Here is a 16,452-nt window from a genome sequence, read left to right on the forward strand (position 1 = left end):
ACTTGGGGAGTGAACAAGAGGACGAAATCTCTCCCTTTCTCATATAAATAGATCTTAAAAGGCAGGAACAAACCTGTCAAAGTCCAAGGCCTGGGTTCCTCCCGCAGTGGAACCTCCGCCACGGAGGCAACCCGGCCTGGACCTGGAAAGTGAGGGCGAGGGCGGGATTGGGAGCAGGTGTGTGACACAGCAGCCTTCACAGGATGCTGCCGCGTGGCATGGATACTGGTGACCGCGACTGAAGACTTCAGAGGCTGTTGCTTACCTTAGCTCCTGTTTAATTTTGGTCAGCTAGTAAACACTTAGAAATTTTTTATATGCAAAACAAGTACATGCAGAGTCACAAATATTGAAAATATAAAGTACATGCGTATTTCAAAGACCAGTTCATGGCGTCTCCACTTTGGAATCTTATACAAAACTATTCAGTGCACGTTGAAAGCTGGGTGGGTAGGGGGTCCATGCGAAGGCTTTCTCGCACATTGTTTAACACCTTACACAAGTTAACGCGTTAGGCCAGGTGTGAGTGGCTCTAAGTGGAATCTCTAAGTTTGTCATGTACAGTCTACTTGGTTTGTTTCTTACACACTAGCTACCCGGTGCAGGCCAGTAGCGTGGTAGAATGGTAAAACACATCTGTTAGGTGCTGACATCCAATAATTCAAGGAACAATGTTTCCTGGCTTAAGTAATAATTCTAGAATTTCTTTTTCCACTTGGTGTGGATCAGCTCCATCAGCTCGACTTTCTTCTCAGATTTTTTTTTTTTAAGATTGTCTCCCTATTCCCTGATTTGAAAGCCAATTTCAGAGACGGAGCGCTTGACCAACTATCTGGATGTGGGCAGGAACGAGATGGCAGCTGACACAGGCACCTCCTCTCCTGCACATTCATCGCTGTATTCACGACACAGCTCTCCATACCAACAGGGCTTCCGCCAGCTGCCACTGCCCTCTTCGGCTTCCACCATCTGTTTAAACCGCTCTGCTTTCCAGTTAAATCGACAAAGACTTTTGTGTCTTTTCTCCCCTACCTTCATTATATCTACAGCTTGTTACTAATGGATGGGAGGCTGGCTCCCGGGGCACGATTTCCAGGTTGAAGCCTGTCATGTGGGACACAGGGGTGCTCACTCCCTATGGGTGGGTGCTTTGGCCAGAGGTGGGGCCTTGCACCAGTGCTGATGCCCTGTGCCCTGGCTGCCAGGCCACAGGAGGCAGTACACCGGCCAGCTCTCTGTAGGCACATAGCATGTGCTTCCGAGGAGCTAATTTGAGTATCATGTAGCCTCTTTCCAAACATGGCAGAAGTGATCTCCGATTTCATTAAAAAAAAAAATTGGTGGAAACTTTTTTTTTGGTGGAGTGGCAGCCGTGCCCTGAGCTGGGGCTGCGGAGGGACCCAGGGAAATGCTGAGCCAGACAGGGGTTGTCAAGGATGGCTTTTGAGAGCTGTTTGCCCTTGACCTGCTGTGCTGGGCCAGAAGTGAGCCTAGGTTCCCTAACAATAACGTGTGGTCTGACTTCAACTCTGGCTGGCCCAGCAGTAGCACTGGTCATCTGTGAGGGACTCAGTCGGAGGGGAGGAGAGCCCTTGAGTAAGCTGCATCCAGGTCAATGCAACGTCTCCCAGTGTCTGCCAGTGCCCAGGGTTCTCAGTCCATGGGTGAGAGGGGGTGGGAAAAATAGAAAGAGAGAGAGAGAGAGAGAGAGAAGCAAGAATGAGACTCCACCACTCATGGGGCTGCAGGTGGACACCCCTCCCCACCCCCCACACGGACGAAGATGCAGACAGCAGCAGAAGCAAGGAAAAGCCCTTGCTCATCCCACTATCAGGAAAATGAGGAAGGAGATGAGCAGGATCACGGGCGGTGAGGAGAAGACCACCACACTGGCCGCCCTCTGGTAGGAGGCCTGGTACTCCTGCTGGTACTGGGTGACGCACATCTGCTCCACCACACGCTCCATCATCTTGATGTCGGTCTCGGTGAAGTTCTCTCCTTTGGTGGTGGTGGTCACCGTGTGCTGCTTGATTGTGATGTTGACGCAGTCGTGCACAAAGTTGTTCTGGTTGCTGTACTGGTCCACGGGCTTGTAATACACTTGGTTGGGGTAACGGTACATGTTATCCCGATAGTAACGGTCCTCATACTCGTTGCCGAAGTGTATGATGGGTCTGCTCATGGCGCTCCCCAGCATGTAGCCGCCCAGACCCCCGACCACCGCCCCAGCCGCCGCGGCACCTGCCACATGTTTCATGTTGGTTTTTGGCTTACTGGGCTTACCCCACTGATTGTGGGTACCTCCTTGACCCCAGCCGCCACCATGGGGCTGACCCCAGCCACCACCATGAGGCTGACCCCAGCCACCACCGTGGGGCTGACCCCAGCCACCGCCATGAGGCTGACCCCATCCGCCACTCTGGGGTGGGTAGCGGTTGCCTCCCGGGCTGCCCTGACCCGGGTATCGGCTCCCCCCGGTGTTCCATCCTCCTCCGGGTTTTGGCCGCTTCTTGCAGAGGCCCACGTCACTCCATGCGGCCACAAAGAGGACCAGCAGCCAGTAGCTGAGGTGTGCCATGCCCAGTGACCTGCAAGACAAAGAGGAGGTTGTCAACAGCCTATATTTACTTGGAATCCACTTGGGGTCTGGGAATGGATGCATCACAGCAACACCCTCTTCCTGTGGGATGTTTCCATAGCACCCAGAACTGGGCCATGGTGTGCAGGGCATCAGAGCTCTTCTTCCTATCCTAAGGACGACCTTGACCGTGAGTTCATTTCTACAAGCTTGAAGGTGGAAGGCTGGCCCTGCCGCTCCCACAAAGTGTTTGGACTTGCAGGAGTGGCCTTCATCCACTGGTTGAGTCAGGGCTCAGGGTTTCCTCCCAGCAGGGGTCCTTACAACGGCACAAGTGCTTGAGCGACCCAGGAAGCTGAGCTGGAGCATCCAGTAGCAAAGACATCAGCTTAGGGGTGTGGTTCTCCTATTCCAAGGGGGACCCCTTTCTGCACATGGGGATTGCTCCCCCTTGTCCCTGTGCAGGCACTTGCTGGAGTTGCTGTGAGAGCACCTAGAGGACCCTGGTGCGTCCTCTGCTGGGAGCCAGAGGCCAAGCGTGGTCTGAAGAGGTAGCCTAGTAAGTTTAGCTACTGTCTGGGGAGGAAACCTCGGTGGCTGTGGCAGGGCTGAAAGCGCTCTGCAAACAGCTGGCCCAGTGACCCCTGTGAATATAAGCACAAGTCCCTCTTGTTCACTGCTGGGCTTTCATGGACTGGGGCAGTGCCTGGCACAGCGCAGGACACAACAGAGGTGTGTTAGGAGGAGGAATTCATGTTCCCAGGCAAGGAATTCCTAAAGTAACTTGACTAGAGATAGCTAAAACCTAGGGTGTGGCAAGCCCACACCCCCCACCTGCCCCAGACAGGGCTGTCCAGAGTCAGAAGGTGGGCTGTGTTCCCCAGAAGTGCGGGCACTCACTTATTGGATGAGCTTGGTTCATTAGTTGGTACATCAGGTAATGTGATAACGAGCAGCCTTTCATAGCATGCACCTTCATCAAGTTGAGCCTCTCCTTTCAGATTAAAGGCCTTATTTACTGTGCCACTCAGTTCTGGGGGCTGAGAACAGAGACCTGGGCCCGAATGATAATCCCAGCATGCTCTAGGACACCTCGGCTGTCTCATTGCAGCAGGGCTCGTCCCAGGTGCCTTCCTTGGCATATCAGCAGGGAGCTGGATCGGAAGCAGAGCAGCTGGGACTGGAACAGGCACCCATCTGGGATGCTGGAGTTGCTGTGCCACAGCAATGACTCTGATCTTCAAATTTTGAGAACAATCAGCAAATTATCTGTCATAGCCTTCAGAGCTAATGACTAAACTGGATCACATACCTCAGAAGAACTACTGAGCAGAGAAATGCATTAACTTCCGGCTCATGACGCTGCAAGTGGTCACAGTGATGACAAGGAAATCAAAATGCATCGGAAAGCATTTCTAAGTACATGTCAAGGCCATTCAGATCTCCTTTGGGTGGGGGTCAGGCGGGGTCCTGGGATATGCTGACCAACTCCATTCTGAAACCCGACATATCCCAGCAGCCACCTCCCTGTCTGCTCTGACCGACCCCTGCTCTGTTTTCCCAGGGGGGCCCAGCACTTAACCTCCTCATTGCCACACACCAGATGGGTTACAGATTTTTCCTTTTTTTTTAAAAAAAATTTATTTTTAGCATTGCTTACATAGTTGAGAGGGATGCATGCCCATGTGGGTCTCCGATTAGAGTGGGTAGGGTACAGTATGGAAGAAGGTGGGCGGGACAAATGCTTCAATTTTTTTTCTCCTGTATCAGCAGGGAGGGGGCCCACAGATCTTACCAGCTCTGACTTGAACATGAATCCTAAGCCCTTCACTACTCGCTCCCCAACTCTGCCATCATAGTGGGTGCTCCCATCACGTCTCACCCATCTCCCTTCATACTCTCCCAACAGGCTGGCCAGTTGCCATAGAGCCCATAGTTGCCATAGCCCCACCAAGTTCATGCCCTCTGGAGTGCTGGAGAAGGCCGTTCAATATGCAAGTCTCATGGTGCCACTTTCCTGCCCCTGGATGCCTCTCCTTTGTGTGCAAGATAAAAACCCACAAGTTCTGGCCAGGCTGCCTGGGCCCTTCCTCCCACCCTGAGCTGGTTCCAGCTGCTGCTCCTCTCATGGCACAGCCCACCTCTGGACCTTTGCACCTGCCGCCCTATGGGCTTGGCAGGTTCTTCCACCAGCTCTTCCTATGGCTCCAGTCTGCTCACATACATATCATCTGGGTTAAGTGCTTCTTACCACTCCACCTCACGCAACCCCTTTCCCAAAGCACCCACTGCCACCTGACACATGGCACCATCTACTGCTGTGCTCAAGCGTAGGCTCTTCCAGGGAAGGGGTCAAACTTTGATCACAATAATGTCTCCAGACACAGTACCTGACTTACAGATGTGTAAAAATGGATGCGGGACAGATGACTGAGTTTGCAAACAGCTGTTTGAGGACAGTGTGATAAACAGATGAGAGCTAAGTATTCACGGTGGACAGCTAAAGAGAGCCGTATTTATAAAGCTACCTTCTTGTCTGTGAGGGCTGCTTACACCCTGAACTCAGAAGTCACTGCAATGGGCTCTGGCCCACAGGAAAGGGGCAGGCTGGGAGACGGGTAAGGTTAAGGCCATGACGGTCACAGCTCCATGAGGTCATCTCGCACAGGGCACAGGTTCAGAGAGACAGAAGAGAGGAATCCACCCCTGGATTTGGAGCACAGATGGTGGTGAGAGAGGACCCCGGTGGGTTTGGGAGCTCCAGGGCGGGGAGCTGCAGCGGGACAGTGGAGAAGCAGGTGTGTAACAAGGGCCTCGTGAGCAAAGCTTGGGCGGCAGTTGACACCTCTTGTTCCCGTGCTAACTTGAGCAGTGCTCCCTCTATAGTTTTAGGAATGGCCCAGTTGGATGCTGTGTCCTAGAGCCAGCCAGCCAGCCTCATCACAGGGCTGGCGGAACAGTCTGGACTTGACCCTGAAGGCACTGGGGAGCCACTGCAGAGTCTGGGGTTCTCTCTTAGGAAGAGTGTGGAGAATGGCCACAGTGGGGAGGCTTTGGGTGCGTGTAAGCTGGGAAGCAGGGAAGACTCTTTCCTGGGATGGAGGGGCGAGACACAGCATCTGCCAGGGAAAGGCGAGCCACAGCAGAGATGATCTGGAAGACAGCCTTGGAGGGGAAGGGAAGGGCCTGGGGAGGAGGTGACGTGCCAGGCAGGTTTCCAGGCTGTACCACTGTGCAGTCCAAAGACAGCCCAGCCTGAGGAGCAAGTCTGTAGGGCTGTGGCTTTGGCGATGCTATCGTCCCGAGTGTGGGATGAAAGATAACACTGGGTGGTTTGCTTGCCAGGCCTGGAGCTGAGGATAAACAGGATCTGGAAAGCAGGTTGCGAGCTGTCTTCATCCGTGTGCTGGCAGCGCTGCTGCGTGTGGGCATGTGCTACTGAGCATGCTCCTGTTCAACCTGGAGAATCACAGGCTACATCAAGGCAGGACTGTTTTTGTTCAAACTGAGAACAAGAAAAGCAACATTTAACTACGGAAAGTGTTAAAAACAGCAGTTGTATTTGGAGGCATCCTTTCTAGGAGAGGAACTGAGAACAATGTGTTGTTGGTGTTAAAATTAGAAAGATCTTAGGTTATTCAACTCAAACTTGTCATCCCACAAACCAGTTGGCAACTGAGGTTCTGAAGGGTCAGGTGACTCCACTGTGAAGTTTCTGGGAGCAGAAATGGGGTTCCTAGGTCCCTGTTGTGCTGTGACATGATGCAACAGTGTTGTCTCTGGGAACAGCTGGGTTGTCGGCCAGTCCTCTGGCACATGTCTAGGTATTCTACCATGGGTTTGATAAAGGCCTACACCTATTTATCACTAAGACAAATAAGAATACTTTTAGAAGAAAATTCCCCAAGTTTGATCAAAGTTGCACCCTAAAACTGGCAAAGATAATGGATAACATTTAAGTATAGTTGCTGTAAAATCAGAATTGCATAAGGATGTCCAATGTCACAGGAACTAAGGGCCTGCCCAGTGGCAGAGAGGTGGCAGCTGCAGGGGCGGGTGTCTGGCCTAGTACTTGAGTTGAGTTACCTGTGAGCCCTATCAGAGTGCTGGGCTCCATACTGGCCCAAGTTCCTGATTGCTACCTGCTAATGCAGACCGTGGGAGGCAGGGGTGAGCTGAAGTGGGTTGAGTTTTTGTCATACATGGGGAGACCTGGATTGACTTGGGGGCTCTTGGACTTGACCCCCAACCTAGCCTGGAGTCATCGTGGGCATTCTGTGTTTCTTTATCTCTCAAATAAGTAAATACAACTTAAGAAAAAAGTAGCTGGTGTAATAACTGCAAGGATAGAGCCCACACTGACATGATTTGCAACCAGTCAAGATCACAGTCACAGAAAATCCAAAGCATGGTTAGAGTGGCCATAGGTTGGCAAGGTTGTAGAATAAATGGTCAGCTTGCAGACAGCAGCAGCACTGCTCTATACCAACCAAGATCAACTAGGGGAAAAAAAACAGACACCCACAGGAACGATTCAACTATGAGGTGTCCGGGAGTTGACTATGACTAAGACAAGACTTTCACGGAAGGGAAAGTTAAATTTTTTTTTTTCCCAACTGATTTGTTTGCATTGGAAAGGCAGATTTACAGAGAGAAAGATCTTCTATTTGCTGGTTCATTTCCCAAGTGGCTGTAATGGCCAGAGCTGAGCTGATCTAAAGCCAGGAATCGTCTTCTGGTCCCCCACACAGGTGTAGCATCCCAGGACTTTGGGCCATCCTCTACTGCTACTCCAGGTCATAGGCAGGGAGCTGGATGGGAAGTGGAACAGCTGGGACACAAAACTGGCACCCATATGGGATCCTGGCACATGCAAAGCGAGCTTTTAGCCACTGAGTCATCCAGCCGGGTCCAGAAAGTTAATCTTATATGTGCAGAACACAGAAGATGATCTGCAAAGAGGTAAAGGCATTAGTAGTGTGACCTGGAGTAACTGGGTGTTTTAAAGAGGCCACTAATCCTCAAATAAATTCATAATTTCAGCAAAATGCCAGTTAGGATCCCAGGTAGATTTCTGTTTGTTTTCAATTCAAGAGGCAGACAGAGCGAGTGAAAGAGGCACAGTGATACAGTCCATATTCTGGCTCACTCCCCAAAAGCTGGCAAGGGTCCACTCTGGGCCAAAGCTGGGAGCCAGGAACCTCAACTTGGGTTTCTCCTGTGGGTGGCTTGAACTCTCACCAGTTCCCTTCCAGGATCTGTATCAGCCTGAAGCTGGAGTCAGGAGACAGAGCCTGAAACTGAACCCAGGTACTATGATACGTGGGTGCAGCCATCTTAAGCCACAGTCTAGACTGCTAGGCCAAACACAACCTCCCAGGGCGGTTTTTTTTATTTTTTAATAAGTTTAATAAATTCAAACAGGGAAAGATATGTCAGTGTCCATGAATAGCTCAGTCAACCTAAGAAGTAAGAGGAAAGGGAAAGGCATTTGCTGTTTTAGACATGAACCTGAACCACAAAGCCACACAAAAGACTAGATGGTGAAAAAGCCCAGGGGAAGAGCAACAGACCAAAGAAACCGGACAGTAAGTTCAGCGATAAGGCCGCGTATGTGCACATGTGTCCTGATGTGGGATCAAGTGGCCATCGCAAGTCAGCGGAGAAGGAAGGTTTACTGCTGTGGGAAACGGGGCGAGGACAAACCTGGCTTCCCGGCACCACCAGGGCCGCCAGAGACATGTGCAAGCAGCGCTGAATGCAGCAGGCAGTCCAAAGACAGAGCTTCAGAATAAATGCTCACAAAGACATAACAGAGAAAAAGCAGGAAAGTTCATATACACACATGACTAGAAAACGCAGCAACTCTACATAGGGAATAAAAAGAGAGAAATAACCTTGCAAAGAGAAGGCTTTCAAAGACAAGATATTACTAAATACAAGTTTCAGTAAATTCTGAATCTATGAGAAATGAAGTCTTCCTAGAAATATACGTGATAGAAACATCTATCATGAATTTATGTAATAACTATAGAATCACAATTATGTGCACATGTCCAAAGACAGGCAACTGATATTGACCAATAACCACAAAGTAAATGGGGGAAAAGTTGGTAAATTACATATTGCAATATTCACAATACAGCAACTTCCGGATTTATTTAATACAGCTTTCCCACTTCTTCTAAGGTTACAGCACTGTGCAGGGGACAAGGACACGACGGAGAATGGGTGTCTAACTTGGTGTGCTGAATTCCAAGCAGAGTGAACAGCCGGAGCCTTGCTCTTAGGAAAGTGAGTGCAAGGGGCTCTGGCTGGAGGAGACGAGGGTCTTAGCAGAGTAACATTATCTTAAATGCTCATCTTAATTGTGATGCAAAAGAGAATCTCGGAGGGACAAGAACAGAACACGCGGTGAGCTGGGAAACCACTGGAGGAAGAAGGTAGCAGCACGGCCTTGGCCGCCGTCCATACTGCTGACAGGCAGTGAATAAATGAGATCCCTTTGGCAGAAACAACTGGTGGGATTTACTGATGGAGTGGGTGAAGGGCAGGAGGCGCCCAGGCCTGTGGCCTTGGTGATGCCTACATTGCATTGGGCATGCTGGAGGAAGCCACGTTTAGAGGACAGTCTTGGTTGGAGCACTGGACCTCTGTGGGCTGCAGGAAGCCTTTGAGTGGGAGGATCTGTCTCAGCCACGGTCGTTGAGACCCTGGGTGGGCCCGAGTGGAGACCAACACATGGGCAAAGAACGAAGAACTAAGATTCAACCCCTGGTATGCAGGCCATCTGGTGACACAACCTCCGAGTGACTGAGGTGTCTGCATTGAGAACAGAGCACCACCCGCCTGGCTCGTGATAGTTTAGTTAGAAAACACACTGTGACCCATAAAGATTATTTTAAGAATTTAAGAACAGCTCAAAGTCAGGAAATCTATTAATAGGAAAAAAATAAACATGTTCTGCAGATGTTTAAAAGCTCAAAAACATCTGTTTGTGATTTTTCTTTAAATGCTTCTTGGGGCTGGCGCTGCGGTATAGTGAGCTAAGCCACCATCTGCAGAGCCCACATTCCACATGGGTGCTGGTTTAGTCCCAGGCTACTCCCACCCTACTTTAGCTTCCCAGTAATGTACCTGGCAAAGCAGCAGAAGATGGACCAAGTCCTCAGGTCTCTACAGTCACATGGGAGACTGGAAGAAGCTCCTGGCTTCTTCCCTCAGCCTGGCTCAGCCCTGACCAATGTGGTGATCTGGGGAGTTAGCCAGAGGATGGAAGAACTTTTTCTCTGTAACCCTGGCTTAAAATACCTTAAATAAAAATATTAAAATAAAAAGAACTTCTGTAGAACTGGAAGGCTAGTCTCTTTCTATCATCTTGAATGGCTACCCAAAACACAAAGTTCTTATCTCACTATAACTTAATAGAGTATTACTGATGAACAAGGTCATCAGGAACCTTATTGTTACGTTGTCCTAATCAGAAAATTCAGGAAAACCACCCCAAAAATGTTGAGATTAATAAGTGAGCTGATTAGGTTGGCAGACTTTGGTATCGTGTCTGGGGGTGTATGTTACGGTCGCCCACACCTGCTAACACGGTGCCTGGGACCCAGCCCCCTCCCACCTGTGCCCAGGAAGCAGCAGCTACACAGGAAGCTGGAAGGAGCTCCTGGCTCCACCTCCTGCCACCCCACCTGTTCCCATTTGGGGAGTAAAAGCAGCAGATGGGAGATCTTTTTGCTCTGCTTCTTCCCTTCTCTCTGTCATTCTATCTTTTTTTTTTTTTTAAAGATTTATTTTTATTATTTTTTTCATTGGAAAGGCGGATATACAGAGAGGAGATACAGAGAGGAAGATCTTCCGTCCGATGATTCACTCCCCAAGTGAGCTGCAACGGGCCGATACTATGCCGATCCGAAGCCAGGAGCCTCTTCCGGGTCTCCCACGCGGGTGCAGGTTCCCAAAGCTTTGGGCCGTCCTCAACTGCTTTCCCAGGCCACAGGCAGGGAGCTGGAAGGGAAGCGGGGCTGCCGGGATTAGAACCGGCGCCTATATGGGATCCCAGGCGTGCAAGGCGAGGACCTTAACCACTTGCGCCACCGCGCTGGGCCCCATTCTATCTTTTTAAATAAGCAAATACATCTTTTTTCTTAAGTGAGTCTGTAAATCTCACTTTATGAGATTTAGTGGGGGAAAAACTATAATGCAATAAAAAGATTTAAAATCTCTACAATTTAAGCTAAACATAATTAGCAGTACCAAGATGAGGAAAGCAGACAAAAGACTAGAAAAAGGGAAGATCAATTCTAGCCGGGAAAACTAATACTAACAGGTATTCAAATCACCTCCCCCACATCCACACCATCAACACAATCTCGGTCACGGTGCAGAGGGGAGTGCAAAGTATGAAACGATTCTCCAGAGGACTGGAAGAATCTCTGAGGAAGAAAATACACAGCATGCTTGTTCTGCCAGGGACCAGAGCACAAAGCCACCAGGACAGCACGTGGCACCATGCACAAGCAGAATGGCAAATAATGGGACAAGAGAGAAGGTGCAGAAAGATCCAGATTGTCCCACCCTTCCTATGCATACTCTGAGAGAAAGACTAAGAGCTGCTGAGAACTGGTCCCGAGGTGATGTGGCACAGACCAAAGCCTTCCAGCTCATTCCTAAGACCATGTGCTAGGCCCCGGATTCCTGACACAGCAACTGTAGTTTGAAGCTTCACTGAACTGGTTCAACTGGGAAGTAATAGGGATTGGACAGGTCTGAAACCCTCCCTCACCTGACCCTGGCCTCAGGGAAACTGTCTTTCTGGAGCTAAACTGAACAGATTTGTCACATTTTAATTATTTATAGTCACTGATCTTTACAGAATTTGGTCCCAGGGCTGGCGTGGCCCAGGGAGTTGAGCCTGCCACCTGCAAAGCTGGCATCCCATACAGGCGCCAGTTCAAGTCCTAGCTGATTTGCTTCTGATTCAGCTCCCAGTTAATACATCTGGGAAGTAATGGAAGACTGGTCAAGTATTTGGGCTCTTGTCACCCACATGGGAGACGCGAGGAGCTCCAGGTTCCTGGGTTTACCCCAGCCCAACCCTGGCATTTATGTCCCTAAAGGGGACAGCAAACCAGCAGAAGGAAGATCTCCCTTTCTGTTAGTCTGCCTTTCAAATAAATAAGTAAATCTTAAAAGGCCAGACAAGATGGCTCAATTGGCTAATACTTCCCTTGCAAGCGCGGGGATCCCATTTGGGTGCCAGTTCTTGTCCCAAATGCTCCACTTTCCATCCAGCTCCCCGTTTGTGGTCTGGGAAAGCAGTAGAGGACAGCCCAAAGCCTTGGGACCCTGCACCCATGTAGGAGACCCACAAGAAGCTCCTGGTTTTGGATCAGATCAGCTCAACTCCAGACGTTGCAGCTGTTTGAGGATTGAATCAGTGAATGGAAGCTCTTTCTGTCTTTTCATCTCCCTGCAAATCTGCCATTCCAATAAAAAGTAAATAAATTTTTAAACAAAAAGAATTTTATGGCAATCACGTAAAAACTTTAAAACATTTAGGGGAAGAGGTTTTTTTCACTACCCTGGGTGGTTTAAAATAAATAATAGCCCGAGCTGGCCTGGGAGTGCCTGTGGTCCCATAATGGCTTCCCAGGGAAAGGGCGCCCCTTGCCAGCTCTGGGCCCGAGTCCCCAGGACTCCCGACCCTGAGCATTTCCGGTGCTCTGCTGCAGAGGGCACTCCTCCTGTATCAGCGATGTCACACACAACTGTAAGAGCATGAGGAGAAACAAGCTCGATCCATAAAGAATTCTCCCATCTCTGCAAAGTGTCGCACAAACTGCTCACTTCAGGGTCAACTGAGAATGCAGTAGCCCTCACCGAGTTAGAGACATGCTTTGAATGTTTAATATGCAGCAGGTCACAGCTGACGTAGTCACTCTGGGAGAAGAAATCAGATCTGCGAAGGGAGAATGGAACAGAAAGCTGAAGACCGGGGGGCGGGGAAGGCATTCCTGTGGTTGTGTCGCCGGGTCAGTGTCAGTTTGGTGCAGCGGCAATTGAGCCCGTTTGCCACGGTTGGTTACAAGCAGCTGCTTCCCTGCACGATTCAGCATGATTCTAGAGACAGCTGGGGTATTGGCCACATGGGATCGAGCTGACTTCATGAGAAACAACCACGTGCACACGCGTGAGCTGCACACGGCCCGGGTTTACAAGCACAGCCATTTCTGGCCCTTGTTTTCTGTGCCAGTTGGCGACTTCCCACCCTCAGGGGCCTGAGAGAGTCCACAGGGCACAGACAATCTGCTAGAGCTGAGTTACACTGGAGTGGGGAAGACGCAAGGCTAGGCTGAAAACGTTGCTTCCGAATACGTTCAGGAGTCTTGAAAACAATAAGAGAAGCTACAGCTGGGAAATGGATTTAAAGACTCCAAGAAAGGCATAATATAAAACTGACTGAATCATGAAGATATCTACTCAAGGGAAAGAAAACAAAAGTATTTTAAAAAGGAAGCATCATTGGCTAAAAATATGCTTAGAAACAAACAGGGCGATAATCTCTCCCTGTAACATGCAGAAAATCCAGGGTTCCTGTTATTTATTTATTTTAAAGCCCGATTTATTTTTTATCGCAAAGTCAGATATACAGAGTCAAAGTTCCTCTTATTTTAAAAATGTAAACCTGTGAACCTTCAAAACACAGCAGTCTGGGCCCGGCACAGGAGCCTAGGGACTAAAGTCCTTGCCCTACATGCCCGGGATCCCATACAGGTGCTGGTTCATAGCTTGGCTGGTTCATGGCTTTTCCACTTTCCATCCCTGCCTGTGGCCTGGGAAAGCAGTCGAGGAAGGCCCAAAGCCGTAGGACCCTGCATCCGCATGGGAGACCCAGAACAAGCTCCTGGCTGCTGGTTTTGGATCGGCTCTGCTTTGGTCACTGTGGCCATTTCGGGAGTGAACTAGTGGACATAAGATCCTTCTCTCTGTCTCTCCTTCTCTTTATAAATCTGACTTCCCAATTTAAAAAAACAAAACCTTTAACAAGACAAGACAAAACAAAACACAACCCAACATTCCACAGTGAAAGCAACTCAGGAAGCAAACAAAGCAAAAGGCATCCATTCCTTCTGCTCCTCCTTTCTGATTGTTCACACACTAAGTCATGGACGGGCAAATGCACATAGTTCAGTTACCTGCACTGACCTTGCCACCAGCCCCTGTCCCTAACATCTTAAGCTTCAAAATCATGATTTCTGGGCTACATGATGCTCCTTTCAGCTAATGTGTCATCATTTGCTTAGCTGAGGCCCTGCTGGCATATATTTAGGTCAGTTCTTGGTTCTAATTCTAGATCACTCCGCCTGGATCAGGTGCCTGCACTCCGCTTTGCTCGGTTCTCAAAACTGCAGGTAAATTTCCCTGAGTGGCTCCTGGGTCACAGCAGTTAACCTCCCAGAACCTTCTGGTGCCACAACGGGAAGTGTGCCCTGACCCACAATGTCCCCAGTGGGGTGTGGAGAAGAAAATGAATACAGAACTCAAAGCAGGGGTCATTTTACCTAGACACTTAACATGTTAATCTTGGCAACAAGCGCCTAGGAGTCATTTTCTTTTCTTTACGAAGGGACAGAAGGAAGGTCAGGAAATTGGCTAATGTGTCCAAAGCCACAAAGCTGGTGACAAAATCCCCTTGGCTAACTCCAAACCGAGCCTTCTGCCCGGGTGCCTGGATGTGCCAAGTTCCAGTAACCACCCTCTGGGGCTGCCGTTGCTAGCACCAGTGATTCGTGTTAAGACATAAGCCGCAACCTGCGGAAATGGCATCACATACGGGTACAGCTTCGTTTCTCAGCCCCTCCCCGTGTGCCAAGGGAACCAGCAGAGCATCCCTCACCCTCGTGCTCGGGCGCTTGCCACTTTGATGGGAGACCTGGAGGAAGCCTCTGGCTCCTGCCTCCCACCTGGCTCAGCCCTGACTGCCGGCGGCCATTTGGGGAGTGAAACGGCAGATCCTCTCTCTGCAACGCTACCTTTCAAGTAAATAAATCTTTTAAAAAAAGCACATAAAAGGGTACATCAAACTTGCTTGATTTTACAATTTGCTATTTACTGTAACAGTGACAGAGGAAAAGCATGAAAATAGGAGGTTAGATACAAACAGCATAGAAACTGCCTCTGTTTTCTTTCCCCTCCCAAGTTTTTTGGTTTTTTTTGGCTGGAGGAGCTTCTCATTGTCTATGTAGGTAAAATTTACTCCTTGCCCATTTTTCCCCCGTGCCTTTAAATATCTGAGTTGCTAGTTTTCCCAGGGATCTCACATTTTTATTTCACTTTTCTGTTCCTATTTTTCAATCCCTAGATTTGCAGACAGCTTTAATCCTTTTTTTTTTTTTTTTTGGTAATGATAAGGGAAACATCTCAGAGCCTCCATGTGTGTGAATCATGGGTTAAAACCACCTCACACGATAACACAGCCAAGGTGGTGAGCAAGACTAGGGTGGTGAAATTGCCTTGCAGTGCGCATTGCTAGGCAGCAAAGAAACACGAGGCTGGAAGTGCCCAGGCTTGCATTACGCAGCTAGGGAATATTTGCCTCAGGATGGAACTACCAAGAGAAAAAGAAGGGGGAAAAAACCAAACGTGGAAAGTAGAGCCAAACTGCCTCCTTATCAAGAACCTGAAGGCGCCCTCAGTTGGATGGGGGTGGCCGGTGACCCGCTCGGGTCCTCTCCCGCATTATCTCCATGGCCAGCGTCTGTGCTTCCAGAACGACTGGAAAAGAGCACAGAGCGACCCCGAGGGTCTTCCCTGTGGCTAGCAGAGCCCGGGGCCAGGAGCCCGAGTTGAGAATCGACCCCTGGAAAGCTCAGTGACCTAGCTGTGTAGACGGAAGCCGGGGCCTCTCCGAGACACCCCCAGGCTCCCACGCCCGGCGTCGGCCTCCTGAGGGGTGGAGAGGAGGGCGAGCCGAGCTTCCCCCCAGGTGCTCCAGGAGGTCCCAGGGCAGGCGCCCGCCCCACTCCCCGCGAGTGCCCTTGAGGCATCGAGGAGCCGCCCCGCTCTCCACGGACGAAAAATCCCCAAAGCTGGGATCTGAGGGCCGCGTGGTCGCCTGGCACCCTTCGGAGGGTCCCCAGGGCGGGGACCGCTCCTGCTTCCCGGTGGTCTTGCGACCCGCCCAGCTCGTAGCCCCTGGAGTCGAGGGGACGCGATCAGGTACCTGGGCACGCCAATGCTGCGCCCCGCAGCCCCGTGCCGAATAAAGAGGCCTTCCCAAGGCAGAACGCAACAGGGCACACCGGGCAGGCCTGGATTGCGCCACGCGCGACCCCCTCCCCCCGTGCCAGGGCGGTTAGACCCCACCTGGCCGCGCGCCCTCGCCCCTCCGCCGGGGTCTCCCTCTCTCGGCTCTGCTGCGGCCCCCAAGCCTCGGCACCCCGCCGACACGGCCGACCCCACCGCCGCTGACTGTTTACCTTCTGCTTGCTGCCGGCAGGTGACTGGATGTCCGCAGCGCCGCCGCACTGTCAGCGAGACTGGCGCGAGGACGAGCGCGCAGGGCCGGGTGTAGGGCCCGGGGCGGGACCAGGGGACGGGGGACCAATGGCCGCGCGGCCTGAGGGGCACGTCCCGGCCTGGAGCACGTTCCCGGCCCGGCCCCCGGCGGGCGCGCCTTTTCCTTTCAAGGCAGGGCTGGAATGAGTCACCGGACGAGCGAGTTGAGATTCGCCGGAGCGCAGGCCTCGGACGTTCCCGCCCCCCAGGTATCCGCTCTCCTCAGGCGTTGCTCACGGACTATAAAAATCACCCTTAATGGGAAATTTCGGTCCTAAGGTTTTAGCTTCCCGTTACGTAAGGGGCGC

General features: G+C 50.9%; 1 protein-coding gene across 1 annotated transcript; it reads right to left on the reverse strand.

Annotated features, from left to right (window-relative positions):
* Window positions 1-261: 261 nt before the first annotated feature.
* On the reverse strand, window positions 262-16,128 carry LOC121157031 (prion protein). Its single transcript, XM_040981003.1, has 2 exons — window positions 16,066-16,128; window positions 262-2,588 (listed from the first exon to the last, which is right to left on the reverse strand). Exon 2 carries the CDS (start codon window positions 2,576-2,578, stop codon window positions 1,820-1,822), a length of 759 nt encoding a protein of 252 aa, XP_040836937.1. The 5' UTR covers window positions 2,579-2,588; window positions 16,066-16,128; the 3' UTR covers window positions 262-1,819.
* Window positions 16,129-16,452: the final 324 nt, after the last annotated feature.

The sequence above is a fragment of the Ochotona curzoniae genome, unplaced genomic scaffold (genome assembly GCF_017591425.1).
Source record: "Ochotona curzoniae isolate NIBS_2020 unplaced genomic scaffold, NIBS_Ocur_1.0 contig_3520, whole genome shotgun sequence".
NCBI lineage: Eukaryota > Metazoa > Chordata > Mammalia > Lagomorpha > Ochotonidae > Ochotona > Ochotona curzoniae.

Coding starts and splice junctions, on each gene's coding strand:
- LOC121157031 (XM_040981003.1), bottom strand. CDS start 2,578: ATGGCACACCTCAGCTACTGGCTGCTGGTCCTCTTTGTGGCCGCATGG.